This window comes from Pteronotus mesoamericanus, unplaced genomic scaffold (assembly GCF_021234165.1).
Source record: "Pteronotus mesoamericanus isolate MK-2021 breed Mesoamerican mustached bat unplaced genomic scaffold, CSHL_Meso_final contig_171, whole genome shotgun sequence".
Lineage (NCBI taxonomy): Eukaryota > Metazoa > Chordata > Mammalia > Chiroptera > Mormoopidae > Pteronotus > Pteronotus mesoamericanus.
The window spans coordinates 1100350-1117565 of NW_026555070.1; the positions used below are offsets into that span (position 1 = coordinate 1100350).

General features: G+C 50.1%; 1 protein-coding gene across 2 annotated transcripts in view; it reads right to left on the bottom strand.

The window, feature by feature from the left end:
• The window catches only part of RNF130 (ring finger protein 130), an 88429-nt gene extending 72967 nt beyond the window's left edge, over positions 1 to 15462 (bottom strand). For both annotated transcript variants that reach the window (XM_054566281.1, XM_054566282.1), the window contains exon 1: positions 14795 to 15462. In XM_054566281.1, the coding sequence (XP_054422256.1) occupies positions 14795 to 15242 (448 nt within the window). In that variant the 5' untranslated portion in view covers positions 15243 to 15462. The remainder of the gene's footprint in view (positions 1 to 14794) is intronic.
• Positions 15463 to 17216: the final 1754 nt, after the last annotated feature.

The following is a 17216-nucleotide window of genomic DNA, read 5'->3' on the forward strand; positions in this document are numbered from 1 at the left end:
AATGAGATTCTAATGGGGCAATACATCAAGGTCAACTGACCAAATGAAATAAATACGGAACCCTCAGCAGATCACAAAGCTGGCCGACAGGGGGCGCTGGGGGGTCCCGAGTGTCGACAGAGCTGCGGCGCCGCGCACTGCTGGGAGCCGTCGGTCGACAAGTTCGTGATTGGCCTCCTCATCCTCTGCACCGCCCGCAGACAACGGCTAGGGGTACCCAGAGCCAGAACCTAACACGGATCCAGAATGTGGAGTCTCCAATAACTTGGAAGAAAGCAACCATCATTTTAGAGTTTTGCAAATCTCATGGCAAAGGAAGCTGGGTAATAATAAATCCTCTTGATGGAAACTAAATAAAGAAGCCAGCTAGAATGCACAAGATAAACTAAACTTTAAGGAAGACCATCCAAAGCTGTAAAGACAAATGCAAGGTGATAATGCAGACTTAATTATTTTTCCAAATTAAAAAACACAGAAAGAGAGGAAGATTGCCAATAATGACAAGAACAAGCAAGGGGTTTCTCTAACACCCTTTCCAAAACATTTTTTTAAAAAGTTTTTTTCAGAGAGCAAGAATAGGAAAGAAATGTATCTACTGCTCAGAGCCAACCAACCAACCAACGGATGAAAACACCTCTCAAAGCTGGTTCTGCTTGCGCTGCGCTTACCAAGGAGAAGGAGCGGGAGACAGCCAGAAATTGCGAGAAAGCACACACAGTCAGTTTTAGGACTAGGTTCTCCGCCACATGCTCCCTCATTTCCTCTCAGTATAACTAATGTTTATCTTGTGCATTCATGCTGGTTCCTTCAAATAATCTCTCATCCCATTGAGGTAATGTGTAACTACCCAGCTTTCTTCGTTCTGGGGTTTGCAAATTTAACGATTTATTTGCTTCTTCCAAGTTTCTAGTCACTGTGTTTTAGATTCGCAAATGCAAAGCATACTTTCCAGCCTTCAGCATAGCATCCTCCTCAGCAGTGCCAGAAGCCGCCACCCACTTAACTGTTAAAACAGGACGCACTTCTTTAGCCTCCTCCATCCCCCCACCCCCGTCTTCCTGGTTGACCAGTGGACCCTGTGACCTTTGAAAACACTATTCTTTGCACCACTGAATTTCTGTGGCTCCCCTTTTAAAGTCAACTGACAATTTAAGGGTTTACTGCTGGATCTCAGTTCCGTTCTGGGCCCCAGAAGTCTGTGCCTGCACCTCACTGTCCTGGAGCAAATTTTGAAATCAGGAAATGTGAGCCCTCTAATTTTATTATTTTCTTTCAATACTGTTGACTATTCTTGAGCCACATGAATTTTAGGATCAGCTTATCAACGTCAGCAGAAAGCCAGCTGGTGTTTTCTTAGGATCATGTTGAATCTGTAGGTCAATTTGGGGAATACTGCCACTGTATCACTATTAGTCTCTGGATCCATGAACATGGTATGTCCTTCCATTTATTTAGAGATTCTTTCATTTTCTGAGACATTTTGTATTTTTCAGTGACAATGTCATTTTAAATGGTATTTTAAAATTTTTATTTCCTAATAGTTTGTTCCTGCCATTTAGAAGTATGACTGACTTGGGGGTAGGGAGGGGCATGTGTACTAATTTTGTATGAAGTGACCTTGCTAAATTTACTTGAATTAAAAAAAAAATCACCGTTATGGGTAATAATAAAATGAGCTTTGCTGACATTTAATTATGGATTAACACGGGCTGCTTTCCTCAATCCATGTCAGATGTTGTGTCTCTCGTAAGATATCTGAGGCGTCCTGAAGAGCAAAGTTCCACATATGTACAGGGGACAGCAGGGACTCCTCACACATGTCTGTCTTCAGTGCAATGTGAAACAGCACATACTCAATCACATGGATTTACAGATGAACCATCCACTTTTAACTAAACTATCCCTTATTAAATGACAAATGCCTTTTAAAAAATCCACGCTGGGTAAGGCGAAAGGAAGCTGGTAGAGCTCACACTTTTCCTATACAAGCTCTTTTTAGCTACAATAAAAGGTATAAAAAGAAAAAAACAACTAATCAGATTGGAAAAGAAAGCCGAAAAGTTAGAAATTAATATGAAGACTATCAGAAATAAGATACTGTGTCAAAGAAAACCAACAGTGCGGTGTAACATTTTTTATCGTAGTGCATATGTGGACGTTGCAAGTCCAACGACAGTGAGCACAGGGAAGCCGGTCAGGAGTCCCGAGTCCAGGCAAGAGATGAGAGAAGGCTGCAATACATACCGAGAGAAATGGACACATTTTAGAGATATTCGGGAGTCTGGATCAACAGGGCCTGGTGTTTGGATATGGGGGGCGGGGGAGGGGGTAGAGCTATATGATGATGTCTTAGTTGCTGGCGTAACGTGCTGGGTAGAGATGGTGCTGTTGACTGAACAGTAAACACTGGAAGAGGAAGAGACTTTTGGAGGAAAGATACCATGATGGACATACTGAGCTTGAAAGAAAACTGAGAGGGAAACAACAATTCTACTTTTTAACACACACCCAACAAAATGTATTTGTAACAAGTGAGAGCACGCACACACCCTCTGACAGCACCACTGGGACCACCCCAGAGCAGGTGCACAGACACAGCCGTGACGCGCCTGTGCCCTGGATCGCTCCCCAGACAGCGGCTGCACCCAGGAGCGCAGAGTCCTGAGGAACGAGTCGCAAGGATACAAGAACCAAAACCCGGCACAGTCCCTGGCGTTCAAAGTCAGGACAGCACGCACTTTTGCAGGGAGGGAGGGAGGAGGAGGACTGAAGGGGACCTCTGGGGACTCTGTGGAGCTGGTGACGCTTTACTGCCTGATCAGGTTTGGGGTTAACTCAGTGTGTTCACTGTGGCAATCCATCAAACTGTAGGCTTAAGATTGTACATGTCATAGCTAGTAAAAACGTGTGTTAATTTTTTAAAATTCGGTTATCTCACTCCCCAAGTTAAAACCTTTCACCAGTTTTTAAATCCTCCCCTCAGGATATATTTATTGATTTTAGAGAGAAAGGAAGGAGTGGGGAAAAGAGCATCAGTGAGAAATCAACAGAAATTGGCTGCCTCCCATACACTCCCTGACTGGGAATCGAACCTGCAACCTTTTGGCACACAGGACAATGCTCCAAGCAAGCGAGCCTCCCGGCCAGTGCCCTTCAAGAGTATTTGGACACGCGGGTGAGCCTTGAGGACATTACGCTAATGAAATAAGCCAGTCACGACTGCACAAATGCTGCATGATGCCACTGATGCGAGGCGCCCGGAGCGGCCAGGGTCATCGAGACAGGCAGCACAAAGGCAGGTGCCCGGGGCCAGGGACGGAGAGAACGCGGACTTGTTTGCCGGGTGCAGAGTTTCCGTTTTGCGAAGCGGAAGAGTTCTGGAATCTGGGTGTACGTGAATATACCTAATGCTACTGTGCACTTAAAAATGGTTAAGATGGTAAATTTTATACGTATTTAACCATAATTAAAAACTAAAAAACACGCCCTTTGACAGTTTTCTATTCCTCTTGAGGTAAGTTCAAAATCCTACCACGGCCTCGAGCGTCCTGCCCCGCCTGCGCGCTGGGCTCGGGCTCCCGCTCTCTGCGCCGGCGCGTCCAGTGCCTGGGCACAGCCAGGGCTCCTGCTCCTCCTGGCCTCCCCACAGGGCCACGTGGCCTGAACGGTTTTCCTTTTGTGCCCTCTTCACTTAACATCTGCCCCTGCTTTGGTCTCAGTTGAAGTATCTTTTCAGAGACGCCCTCCCCGGCCACCCTAGTTCTCTCGTTCATGCCCTCTTAGCACCCTGACACTTTCTCCAAGAATTAGTATTAAAGAATTGCTTGTGCTGTTATCTGCTTTCTGTGTGTACACCACTAGACAATATGTAAGTGCTGGCTCACCTCACTTCCCTACCAGACAGCAACTTCCTGGCCTGCTTGCCGCACAGTAGGTGCTTAATAATTATTTGCTGAATGAGTATTTAAAGCAGTTGTCCCACATGCATGTGGGGTTTCTGATCCTGATGAATTATAGTCTGGTGACAACATGCAAATAAGGATGTGCATTACTGACAACAATCTCTGAGGACTCACAGAAGAGAGACACTAGAAAACTAACCTGTGGACCACCTGGGGCTTCAAGGGATATCTGAACTTCCTAACAAACCTTATTGAGAAGTTTGCATTTATCTACATAGATATCTATTTTTCAGCAGAAAGCTCCACAAAATTTCATCAAAGTCTCAAAGGGGACCCATAACCCCAGAGGAGTAAGAGCCACTGATTTAGATAAACATACAGAGCCTGTGTTCAGTCACTGGGGGGTGACAAAGCTGCTAGAAAGAGTGAAGACTACGGGTGAGAAACCAGGGTTCAAAAACATCCTGAAAGGCTGGGCGAGCAGGATGAACCCAGTAAGACCACGTGGCTTAGGGCAGCCCCCATGAGAAGGCTGAGATGCGGCCGAGGACAGCGGGCCGGCAGGGTCGGCGAGGGGCCGCCGACAGGACGCGCGCTGCCAGCCGCTGCCGGGCACGGGATAGAGCAGCTCTACTCACTCCTGCGCGTCGATAAAACCAAACTGCCACAGTCGGTTCAATTTTGGGTTTCTTTTTGTATTCGTTTCTTAGGGTTGCCACAACTAAGGACCACAAGCTTGCGGGCCGGTGCTGGAGTCAAGGTATCAGCGGGGCGGGCCCTTCGGGAGGTACCCAGGCAGAGATGGTCCCACGTCATCACCCAGCTCCTGGCGGCTGCCAGTGACCCGGCGCGCCCTGGCCGCGGCAGCACAACGCCCCGTCTCTGTGTCCCTGCCTTTCCAGGCTTGTTTCTGTGTGTGTGTCTGTATGCCCTCCTCTCCTTGGACGGGTGCCAGTCACTGGATTTAGGGCCCACCCTAAACTAGTATGATTTTATCTCAACGACCTACATCTGCAAAGAGTCTGCTTGCAAACACAGACACATCCTGACATTCAAGGTGGATGTGCATTTTTGTGGGCACCACTAAACCCACTCCATCCTGAAAGGTGGCGTGTTACTAGACAGAAACACCTAAGGTTTAAAATGCCCCATTCTTAAGAATGGCTGAAAGGAACAGGGACCTTGAAGCTGAAAGGCCAGGGAACTTGAGTCTGACCAGGAAATAACTCAAATTTGTCTGCAAATATTTGAATCCACTTTTTCCCCAGAGGAATGACAGACTCTCTGACATTCTGTTTTCCAGGGACGAGTGTGGGAGGGCTCTCACGCATCTGCTGTAGCTTGAGCTGTAGGCTCCTGAGATGTGAATGCTGAGGCCTCAGCCGCTGAGCGGTCGCCGATGAACACCAAGTTCTGAGCCTCTGTGCTTCCCCCCCATGCCTTTCACTGGCCACTACACAGAACCAAGGAGCAGTGACAGTCCGTCGCTGCAGCGAATCCCGGGGGCGGCAGTCGGGAGTGACGGTGAGTGGGGTGCCGGCCAGAAGAAAACCTGGAGGCTCTAGGAACCGAAGGGTATCGGAGCAGCTTCCGCACGGCGAGCCGGGCAGGGCGCACGCCCGAGGGGAGGAGAGGCCGGAGCGTGACCGCGCAGCCCACGTCACAGGGGATGCAGCTCCACGAGCAGCCTGTCTCCTGCAGGGAGGAGAGACTGGCAGGCACTAGGAGAAGCAGGGGGAGGCCAGCGAGGGCCGGAGAGGACGGCCGCCTGCTGAGGGCGCAGGAGAGCAGACGGCGAGCAGAGGGCAGGCGGCACGTCCTGGCGGCGACTTGTGGGGCGCAGCTGACATGTGAACCGTGCGGGAAAGAAGCAAGAATTACACCTAAATCCATTTACACGATAGGAGTGTCATTTCCTGAGATGGAGACGCCTGGGGAGCAGCAGTAGCAGAGCAGAGAGCAAAACAAAGACCGAAACACCCAACTCCATTTGAGGCTTACGAACCTGGAGATGTCCTCAGGACACTGATGTCAGAGACCGCCAGCATGCAGCTGGATGTACGTGCCTAGAGCTCAGGGAGGGAACAAGACTAAAAGTAAAGGGACGGGAAAAGGTAACAGGAGGCTCGTGGAGACAGAAAAAAAACATGCTGTCTCAGACATTTGTTTCATTTCTTTACAGGAAAATACTGGATAACCGCACATTGTTAAGTGCCCATTTGTTTTTGCTTAAGTTCTCTGATCTCAACCCTGTGCCAGCTGGGCTCTAAGAGCTCCTCCAGCAACACTCAGCAGCTCGGAGGTGGGAAGCACAGAGAAGGCGAACGGTGTGCGGTTCACCGGGGCGGAGGCTGTGCCGAGCGAGTATGATGCAGGACAAGGGAGAAAAGGAGTGACTGTCATGAAGACTCTTAGAATCCACATCAAAGGAGGAGAGAAGGGAGAAGCCAGGAGCAGGTGAGGGGCTCGCTCCCTCTCCCGGGGGGCCACAAGATGGGATCCCACTGGGCTCCATTCGGTGGACGCTGGCTGACAGCTTCCCCCAGGGGGTGGGCGGAAGGCAGTGAGCCAGGCGCTGTAGCAGCGGCCAAAATGCTTCGAGTGTCCATGGACTTAGATCTGTGCAGGAAGTATCGCCAGTTAATTCGACAGTAGCATTTCCCGATTTTGCAGTCTGTCAGCGCTTAACTAAGCAGATCTCCTGAGACGGTGCTTAGTTTCCACAGAACCCTACATTCCGCAGCATGTCGCTGGAGCTGGAGATTCTATAAAGGAAAAAAAAGGGGGGGGGGATTCATTTGCAGTGCACGAAGGGGAAGGAGTGGGAATCTCACTGCACACGTGGATAGAAAGGACATGTTCCTCCAGCGGCGTGGAAGGGGGTGCACCTGCCCATTCACCCCAGCGCCCCAGTCACCAGGGGCACCCACTTTAACTGTCTGCTTTTAGTTCTTCTGATGGACACCCTCCATCTGTTCTAAAAAGGCTTACAGCTGATATTTCCCGGCTTGTCAACGTCAGACATTGCCTACACATTTACGCTATCGTAAATCAGGACTTTTCTCTCTCACGCTCCCTCATCTTCCCGCTCTCCTGATTTTATTATTTCATTCTTTTCCTCTGTGGTTAAATGTTTATAATTTCTGCAACTACAGGCTAGTTCTCGCATCCTCACCCTACAAGATGAAGAGGCTGGTCCTCACCAGTCCTTAACATCTCTTTCCCCTCTCCCATTTCTCCACTCTTGTCATCTACTTACAGTTGTATATTCTTAAGGTTGATAACATCTACTTTCTGTTCTGCAGCTACAAGTCTTTCATGTTTTAACTACAGATTGATTTTAAGCATTGAAAACCAACAAAACCAATGAAAGTGCTAATATCATCATAAAAATATCACAGAAACATTGAGTCCTGTGCTAGGATTCCACTTCCTCTCCAGGATCCACTCACTGCTCACAGCCGTGCCGTTTCAGCTTGCTTCACGTTTGGACCAACTATTCCTGGTCTTGGAGCTCTTCTTTGCTTATGCGGGAAACACGTGCCCTTTTCACGTATTCCTAGTATAATGGCTTCCAGTCTCCAGTCATTGTAACCTTTGCTTGCAATTCACTTCATTCTTCTTGAAGCTGGAGAATAAACTTTACAAAAAATTAACCTGTAGATCCTTGTTCCATTCAGAGAGTATGACTTAACCCTTACGAAGGTTTTATATTGAAAATTAACAATTTCCAAACAGAGAAAAAAGAAAATGGGAAATGTCCTCCGCAATCTAATCGTTCTAACACAACAGTTTTTATTTTTGCATATTATTTTGCATCCTTGCCCACTGCACACAAACCTGACACAGTCGCCACTGAATCCCTTGGCATTCACGTCTGTAGCACAGATGCAGCTTTCATGACACCCCCCTGGAACGGCGGGGCGCCAGCCCCGTAGTGGCTGCATCGTAACTCCTTAAACCTGCCTGGGACGCAGGGTGGAGAAGGGGCCCCAGGGGGGTGCTGCCGGCCAACATCGAGCCCCAGCGCCGCAGACCCCACGGCCACGCAGCTGGGGGGGCGGCCTCACGCGATTTGATCTGCCTGACACTAGTCACCCCGCGCTACTGCCTACATCCCAGGTGTCACACTATGCATCAAGCGCACAAGAGTGGACAGAAAGTCAAAATCCCTGCTCTCAGAACGAACGTACAGATATATATACAATAATTTCTCACCATGTTAATTGTTATGAAGAAAAAAGGCACTAAGTGAGAATCAGAAGTGCCTTAAATTCCTTCCACAGAATGAGGATCTAGTACCACCTATGGCTGTGAAGAGGACTAAATGATAACCCATGTACAATACTTAGCACAACTCCAGGTACACAGTATGTACCCCACACGTGCTCCCGGGACCAGCTGAGAGCACCGAACAGGACCTGCCGCTCTCCGGGGACACCCTCTCCCCTCCTCTCTGTCAGCATAAATTCCACACTTTTCCAGGTTGGCGTTCTCTGCTTGAAGTCTGATGGGAGTCTTTTTTGTATCTATTTCTCTCCTCATCATGTTCATGTTTTTTTTTACCTCGTTAAGTAAATCAAGCATATTTATAAGAAGTGTCCTAACATCCTTATCTGTAATTCCATCATTTGTTCCATTTCTAGGCCTGTTTCTACTGATTGTTTTTTGTACTGTTATGGGTCATAATTTCCTATTTCTTAATTTTGGTGGGTCTCTCTTGAATATTATGTTTTGGGAACCAGGCTTTGTTGTATTCTTTAAAATATTATCATTCTGATCCATCCGACCTCGCCCAGGTTTGCCTGTATCGGAGGGTCCAGACCAGCTTTTCTCGAGGGCTGACCTGGCCTGGCTCCACGCCCTATGCATTAGCAAGCCTTTCTGCTGGATCAGGGAGACCAGGAGCTACTCCCGGTTTTCTGTGAACTCCTCCTGCTAATTCTGACAATCCATCAAATGTGCTGATCGGTTCAAGGGAACCCAGTGCCGCTCTCCGGAGCTCACTCTCTGTGCAGCCCCCCCTTCCCGGTCCTCTCCCTCTACCGCACTCCCGTCTGCCTTGGCCTCTATGAGCTCTGGACCCCATCCCACCGGTTCAGGAAGACCACCAGGTTCTTGCGGGGATCGCCGCCGTCCAGCACTGTGGCTTGGAAAGTCTCCAGGTGGCCTGTTGTTTATTTACTTCCTCTCAGAGATCACTGTCCTGGGCTGTTCGCTGACCTATTTCTAAAACTGCTATTTCATAGCTTTGTCAAGTTTCCCAGTCACTTACAGCAGGGAAGTAAACCTGGTACCCATTACTCCATTATGAGTAGAAGCAGAACTAATCAAGTTCGACCTCAAATTCCACATTTTCAATGAAAACTTTCTAGGTTATAAGTCCAAACAGATCACTCTCTGGTCTCCTTGCCATTTACGATCGAGCCCACGAACAGACGCCCTGCGGGACCCTCTGTCCACCACTGCCCCCGCCCTCCGCCCCGCCCCCTGCAACACCTGCCGTGGGTCTCAGCACCGACCACACGGAGGGCAAACCCCCACCACAGGCCCTCCTCAGGCGCAGCCCCAGGGCCTCAGCTGAGACCAGCACCCTCTCTTGAACTTCCAGGACCCCACGGTATGGAGCAGTGCAGTTAGGCAGGAATCAAATTCTCATCCATAAATCCATAACATAGTTTTTAATGGGAAAAACTAAGGTATATATGAATCTTTAGAGCAGGGACTGTCAAATATTTTCTTGAAGGGCCAGAAAGTGAAGTTTATTTTAGGCCCGTAGGCCATGTAGGCTCCTATTGCAGCCACTGGACTCCGTAGCTTGAAAGCAGCCCCAGACATGTGAACACACTGCCCAGCTGGCTCCAATACACTGTTTAAAATAACAGGCGGCCGCCCCGGAGCCCTGCTTCAGAACAAAGTCCCCTGGCAGGGAGAGACGGCCACACCATCGTCTGCCACCGGACGAGCTGCTGTCGGCAGCGCACGGACGTAGCTCGCCCAGGCGGGAACCACACAGCACGGCTTCCACACACACCCCGGGACTTGCACAAACACAAGCCCAGAGTAGGTGCTTATGAAATAGTTTTTAATTTATTTCGTTTGACATTTGAAGGGTTCCTTTGTTTTGTTCAAAACTGCCTCCCTCAAGAAAGCTATACTTACTACAACTTATAGAAAATAATGAATGTCTAGTGAATACAATACCCCAAAGAAGATGAAACAAATGTTGATGGTCCTGAAAAATCATTTTGTTTTGTGAATAAGTCAAAATTATTTCGCTGAGGAAACCAGCTCCGAGGACAATGCGTTTGTCCACCCATGCCACCGCCTCCTCGCCCTGGCGCAGACCAGCCACAACACCGCTGGGCTCCTCTCTGAGCGCCTTCGCAGCGCAGCAGAAAGGGACGGCCTCAAAATGACTGTCACCTGCCACAATTCAAATCTAGAAAAGACACAGGTTTGACACATTGCACATAATCTCACAAAACAAATTTTAAACGTGTTTACCTTTATGTGTTCATTACAATATGTCCATATCATTACAATATGTCCATATGTGTGTATACGTGGGATTGGTTTGGAAAAAACACCACTCTCCTTGATAGGTCTACTCTGACAGGTCTGTTTACAAAGGTTTGTTTTACCACTTTACAGTGGTGCATTGTTCAAGGTGGAAGGATCTTAGAAGTCATCTGATCTCACCTTCCTTCCAAGGAAGGATTTCCCTTTCAGAATAGTGTTCAAAACAACCCTCTGTAGGTTGTTCATCTCTTAAAACTCACGATCAGAACAAAACATGAACTGCGGTGTAGCTTGGCCTCTGCAAAGGGGACCAGCGCTCCCTGGGGCCCAGGGCCCAAATGAATGCAGGACGGGACCGGGCCAGCTCGTCCGCGGGCACGGGCTTTGTCCTGTGACACACAACTAAACCCATCTCCCCCTCCCTTCAATCCAGGTGACTTTTTTCTTTACCCAAGTTCAGGACCAGGTGTCATTTCCCTGGGTGCACTCTGTAGCCCCGCCCACTGCTGGGCTCCGAGCCCCGGGGCCCTGCGGCCCAGCGGATGGTCTACGAAGACCTCCACAAGGTGAGGAACAGTAGCGGGAGGAACGATTAAAGACAGCAACTACAACACTTGTAAGAAGCTCTGCCCCCAAGAGAAACAGAGAAAGTGGATGGTAGGAGGATGGACATTTGGTGGGGATGTCAAACGTTTTTTAAAAAAATATTCAAATATTTATATGCTAATGGATCATCCAAGGGCAAAGGAAAAACACAGTAGTAAAAACATTTTCTAAGTTGTAAAATGATTTATTGTATATATCTCCTCTATCTTCTTGCTTGGCTATTTAATTTACACAAAAATTTGGTTTTTAGAGCCTCCAGCTCCTTCTGAATTCTCTTTTCTTTCAGACGCTCTGCTCACAGGATCATTCCTAGTTCTTCTCTGAGTATTTTGAAATGTCTATATCCAGTAGCCCCTGCATTTGCCATTGTGAATTCTAACATTACATGACTGCTTTCATCCAAGATCTTATTTCCACATCCATCTCCTTCACTCTTTATGAGAATTTTAAAAACTAAGGTCATATGGAAGGAATGCATCCAACAGAATCACTGTGAAAACATAAAAACCTAAAGTTATTTTTTAAAAATTTTAAGGCATCCCTACAGTCAGCAAGATGACCAAAAAAAAGGTTTATCATTTGGTAAAACTGTTCTCTAACGCTGTAAGATCCCATCCTGAAAATTCTATGCGGAGCCAAAAGTGGTTGATACCCAATTCTTCCCACCAGCACATCTGCATACACAGTGACGTCATCGACACAGGGCCCTCTTCTCTCCCAGCCCCCACTCCAGGCTCAGACAAAAAGTTAGTGTGTGCACACAGAAAGCACATTTACAATGTCTGCTCCACAGTGGGCACCGCACTCGCCAGCTTCCATTGTTTCTCCTCCGAAGCTCACCCTGTGCAAACGCAACTAGGATCTGCACATAAATACAAGAGGTGCTCCCTCAAAAGGCCATTTCTAAACATGAATTCTCTGCCAGTTAAAATATGCAATTTGTTAACGCCACACAAATGAATCTCCACTTGCAGGTGCATTCTATTTAATGACAAAGAATATATTTTCAAAGTACACTTGTTCATGAAGTATTTTATAAAGTTTAACACTTTGTAAAATGTACTTTCAAAATACCATAGCATCTAAGGAAAAAAATGTCAGTCTACCCTTCAGCAGTATAGAATAAATCTCTCTCATTTATATACTTAATTATATACTTATATATCTCAATTATATACTTAATTGAGAGCACATCCATTGACCACAGCTGGGGTTTTTTTTTTGTGTGTGTGTTTTTACCTTTTATTTTGTGCCAGGAACTGTCTCAAACTTTTTGTTTTTGTAATTTGAACATCACTTTGTCTACTGTCAACACACAGTAAGTCCTCAATAAAGACGTTGAGAATTTTTAGTGCAAAATTACAAAAGCAAAGGTCGTAAGAAGTACAGTATTCTAAAAACATAAAAATGTGAAATTCACTAAATCAAGAATATCATAATGTGAAATACCCAAACATTATTCCAATCTTAAGTCATTTTAAAAAACTGAAATATCGACACAAGCCATTTTCTTAACCATGAATAATTTTAACAGATTTCCACCGCCATTCTTGTTTTTAAAATACAGTTGTAAGTTCCTACTGCAAATGCTGCAAAATGTCTTGGATTTCATGTAAACCCATAGGCTTAGAAACAATTTCTAGGTAAACTGACTTATAAAGACCCCAACTAGAATGTGAGCTCCAGGAAGGGGGGAAGATAGTTCTGTTTTTTTCACTGCTATTGCCCCTCCCTCAGCCCTACAAATGGTGGGATTTCAATTCCTTTTTGCTGGACCGAGAGACCCTATGTGTGCAGACCCCTCAGAACAATGCCAGACCCAAACCACTGCAGGATCCCATCAACACCATGAGAAAACCCGGAGCAAACTCACGTGCAACTACAAAGTGAGCGCCCAGCGAGTGGAGAAGACGGGCAGGCAGACACTCAGGGAAGTGCCCCCAGACTCCGTCTCCTCACACTGCCCCCGGGGTCTAAGAGCCCACCAGTCCAGAGACCGTTTCAGTTAACAGGGTCCCTCTTTTAAAAACGCAGGAACCCTTTAAGCCTCCCACCAGCCTCACGAGGTAAATTATTTCATCATTCCACCTAGCAGGTGAGACCGAGGCTCCTGGGCTCCCAGCGTCACAGTATTCACTGCAGCAGGACACACGGCGCTTAGCCCTCCGTCATCCATCCATACACACACACACACACACACACACACACACACACGTCGGTGTCCGCCCCTTAGCTCCCCACACCCTTCTCTCCACAGCCCTTCCACAAGCTTCCTCACAGGTGGGGCTTTTGTTCTGTGACAGGCAAGCAACAAGTAGCTGAGCACTTAGCAGGTAAGAATCTCAAGTGATCGTCATGGATTTGGGACCTAAGGAACCAAGCCCCAAACCACAGATTTCAAAACACTGCACAGGGCCGGCTCTTGCTTCAGGACAGCTAGGCTCTCTTCCTCTTCCTACCTTCCACGTGACCCTCACAGTTCTCCTCCGCACCAGAAAATAGGCAACCATTGTTAGTGCCACAGTGTAGCAATATTATGTGTCCCAATCGCAGTGACTGGCACAGACCAGGCATGCAAATATTTACAGAATGAACTAAAGACCAAAGTTGCTTCCGTGGGCAGGCCGGACCGCTGTTTTTAACAAAGTGGAAAGGAGAAATGCATCTTAAGCACCTGATTATTGGCACAAAAGAGGACTTTCCAAAGGCCAGTCTAAACTGAAGACAGACCAGAGTTAGGAGCCTTAGGTGATTCTTTTTCCCTCAGCCAGCCTGCCTTCAGAGAAGAAAACAACTTAGCCTTACGGCATACCAACAGAGACCCGAGAAGCGGCATGTTTTCCTACCTTAGAGTAGAAAAACAAACACCATTACCTTATTTAGGTTGCCTAGTTGAGGTCCTGTTAACAGGAACAGCAACTTTTCCCCCACCCCCAGCGTTCTCAGGGTGACAGTGGGGGTGGGGACCCTGTCTAAAACATAGTCCTTTCTTGAGGACTTACTGTGTGTTGACAGCAGACATTTTCCAAAAAGTTCGCAGTGGGCCAAAAACACAAAGAATCATATTCCACAGTGTGGAAGAGTTTCCTTTGAAACATGAACAGTACTTTCTATAAACATATGTTTTATGCCAAATAATTAAACAGAGCCCATGGTTATGTTTAACAGAGGATAAGCTAAATGGCTGCAAAGACAATTCTTGAAAATTTTACCTATTTCCCCTTTGGTCGGTCTCCGTGACCGGAAGACTTGGCTATCAGATTCTGAGATTTTTAGGCGTCAAATTGAAGTAAAACTACTGGGGCAGAACAAGAGCCAAAAGCAACAGGGAAGATGCCCATTTTCCTCTTCCATTCCCCCTGCCCCCACTTGCCACTTAAGAAAAACCGCACGTTTGTACGCGAGGAAAGGGCCTCGTCCTTTGAGATGCAATGCAGAGTTAAGTCTGCGATTCGGGCAGGTTAGTAGCACCCCCCGTGACTGAGTTTTGCGCCCCTCCACCGCCTCCTTTGTCTGAGCCATCCCTGCAAACTCGCGGTCCAGTGCCCTCCCGCAAACAAGCCTTCTGCCCGCACAGGGACGCTCCCCAAGTCTTGAGACGAAAGGAAAACCCAACCACTCTCAGAGCCCCCCCAGCCGCAAGGAGGCCGGGCTGCGCACGACCGAGACCTTACCCGAGGCCGCCCGCCGACCGGCGCGGGGGGCCCGGCGGCGTGGAGACCCCAGCCCACCCCGCGCCCGGGTCGCCCCCGCCCGGCACTCACCTCCGTGGATGGGCAGCGGCGCCAGCACCTGGCCGCGGACCTCGGCCTTGGGCGAGTCGAGCCCGTACCGCCCGCGGTCGATGCGGAACGTGAGCGGGGCGCCGCGGCCGGGCTCCTGCACCGTCACGTTGATGAGCGCCGTGTAGTACTCCTGGCTGGCGTTGTCCGCCCGCGCCGTCCACAGGCTGCAGGTCAGCAGCGCGAGCGCGGCGAGCCGGGCCGGGCCCGCCCGTGTCGCGCCGCTCATCGTCCCTCCGGCCGCCGCCGCCGGTCGCGGACCAGGCTCCGGGGCCAGAGCCGAGAGGCGGGGCGGGCGCGGCCGGCGCTGCGGCGGGAGCGCGCGCGCGCGGCCGGCGCGCGGCCGAGCACAAGCACGGCCTTCCTCAGCACAGCGGCGCCGCTGCTCGCCGCCCTCACGTCCGCGGCCCGCCCGCGGGGACGCGCCCATGGCCTCTTGGCGAGGACGGCAGGTCAGGCTGCGCGCGGTCGTCCACTCGGGGTCCCTCCAGGGCTGTAGGGGCGAGCCCCTTCCATCTCTGAGGCCGGACCCGCCAAGTTGGGGGCTCCTGGCGAGGACGCGGGAGTAGGATGCGACCAAAGGAGGGTCCGTGGAACACAAAGTCCCGCTCGCCTGCCTGCCGCCCCCGGCGCGCGCTCGCCGCCGCCCCACCCCCGCCGGCCGAGCGGAGCGCGCAGGCCTGGGCGCAGCCCCGCCCCGCGCGCCTGCGTGGTGGTCTGGCCGGCTCCCTCCTGCCTGCCCGCCCGCACGAGGGCCGGAGCTGGCCGGGTCCCTGGCTCGCCCCGTATTGGGTCTTGCTTATCCGTCGGGAGTGGTGGGAGCAGGGCCTGCAGCCTAGGAACTTTCTAGGAACCTATGGGAAAGTTTCAGACGAGAATACGGAAAAGAAAAGCTAAAACTTTACAATTTTACAATTAAGTGAGATTTAATTTGTCAATTGGTCAGTTTTAGGTCATATTAGTGACATGACTTAAATGGGGGGCGTTCTCTGTAAATAAGAGTATCAGGAGCCCACTAGTCTGGAACTGTGAGCACCCCCGAGTGGTTAGGAAGGACCTCTGTAGACTAGATGAAACCTCCGCAGGCCCCACACGAGGGAGAGATGGTGGTAAGACACCCCCTTTAACCCTCCTTCCCCTCCGCAAAACGCACGCACCCACACCCCGTGTCAGGTGAGCTGTGCACCCTGCTAAAGCATAAAGGAAGGGGAAGGATGGTTCGGGTGAGGCTGAATTTAGGAGCGTAATCGGATACCGGACTGTGTCCTCATTATCGCTCACAGGTGGTAGTCGTTTCTCCTGCCTCCTGCGGTGAGAGGCGTGGAGTCAGCCTTGCTCAGCCAAATATCCTGAGACTATCCTGAGAATTTCCCAAAACTGAGGCGCTGTTTCTGGGAAAGGGGTATAGAGGCAACGCGTGTTAAAACATAGGTCGTCAACTGGTGCTTTCTCAGCGGCATCCTTCGCAGTCTCTCCCTCCCACGTCTGCCCTTGCACCCGCTCACCCTCCACCTCCAGCGTCGCCGTCTGTCCAGTCTCCAGCCGGGCTACTGAGGCTGGATTTTGTTCACTTGCCTCCTGGGAGTACAGCCCCTCGACCAAAGTATCCAGGTCCCCTCTCTAAGCCCAGCTCCTACAGAAGGCTCTGCTCTGGCCCTGACGCAGCTAGACCCCTCTTCACAGGGCGGAGAGGCCTTGGGACGAGGTACCCAAACTCAGGCGCCGGAGACCTGGAATTCCCGCCCGGACAGCCTGCACGGGCCTGGTCTGGGTGGGGGCCTCCTTGCTCTGCTCCTCTCACTCGACATGTTCTTACTGCCCCTGTCCGACACCGCATGCTCCCTACTCCCTTGTCCTTAAGGGTCTAGCAAAGCGCGGGGGAGCGTGAGAAATGTTTATGGAGTCCGCCCTGTGGGGAGAAGGTGGGTCCCTCTGAAGCCCTCTTCCGGCCCTCCTGAATTTGTCAAGGAGAAAGTTGGTTCTGAAACACTGGTAACCCTCCCCTGGCACTTGCCGATCCCCGTGGTAACCAAAGCGGGAGGAGGTCCCGGGACAGCCCGGGCCGCCCCGGCACCCCGTGACGTCAGCGCCGTGCCGCACCTGAGGGTGCACGAGCTTTCATCTCGAGGAGACCTTGTCTTTAGGGCAAGAGGTTTTTCATTTATAGTAGTGATACAAACCCACCTTTAAAAAATTGTGGTAAAGTACGTACAATATAAAGTGTACCATCGTCACCGTTTTTAAGTGCGCAGCTCAGCGGCATTAGGCACGTCCACGCGGCCGCGCAGCGCGCCCCCGCCGTCGCCGGACTCGCTTCCTGTGAAACTCTGCGCGCGTAGAACGACGTCCCGGGCCCTCCCCCTCAGCCCGCCGCTCCGCCGTCTGCTTCTGTGACCTCATGGAA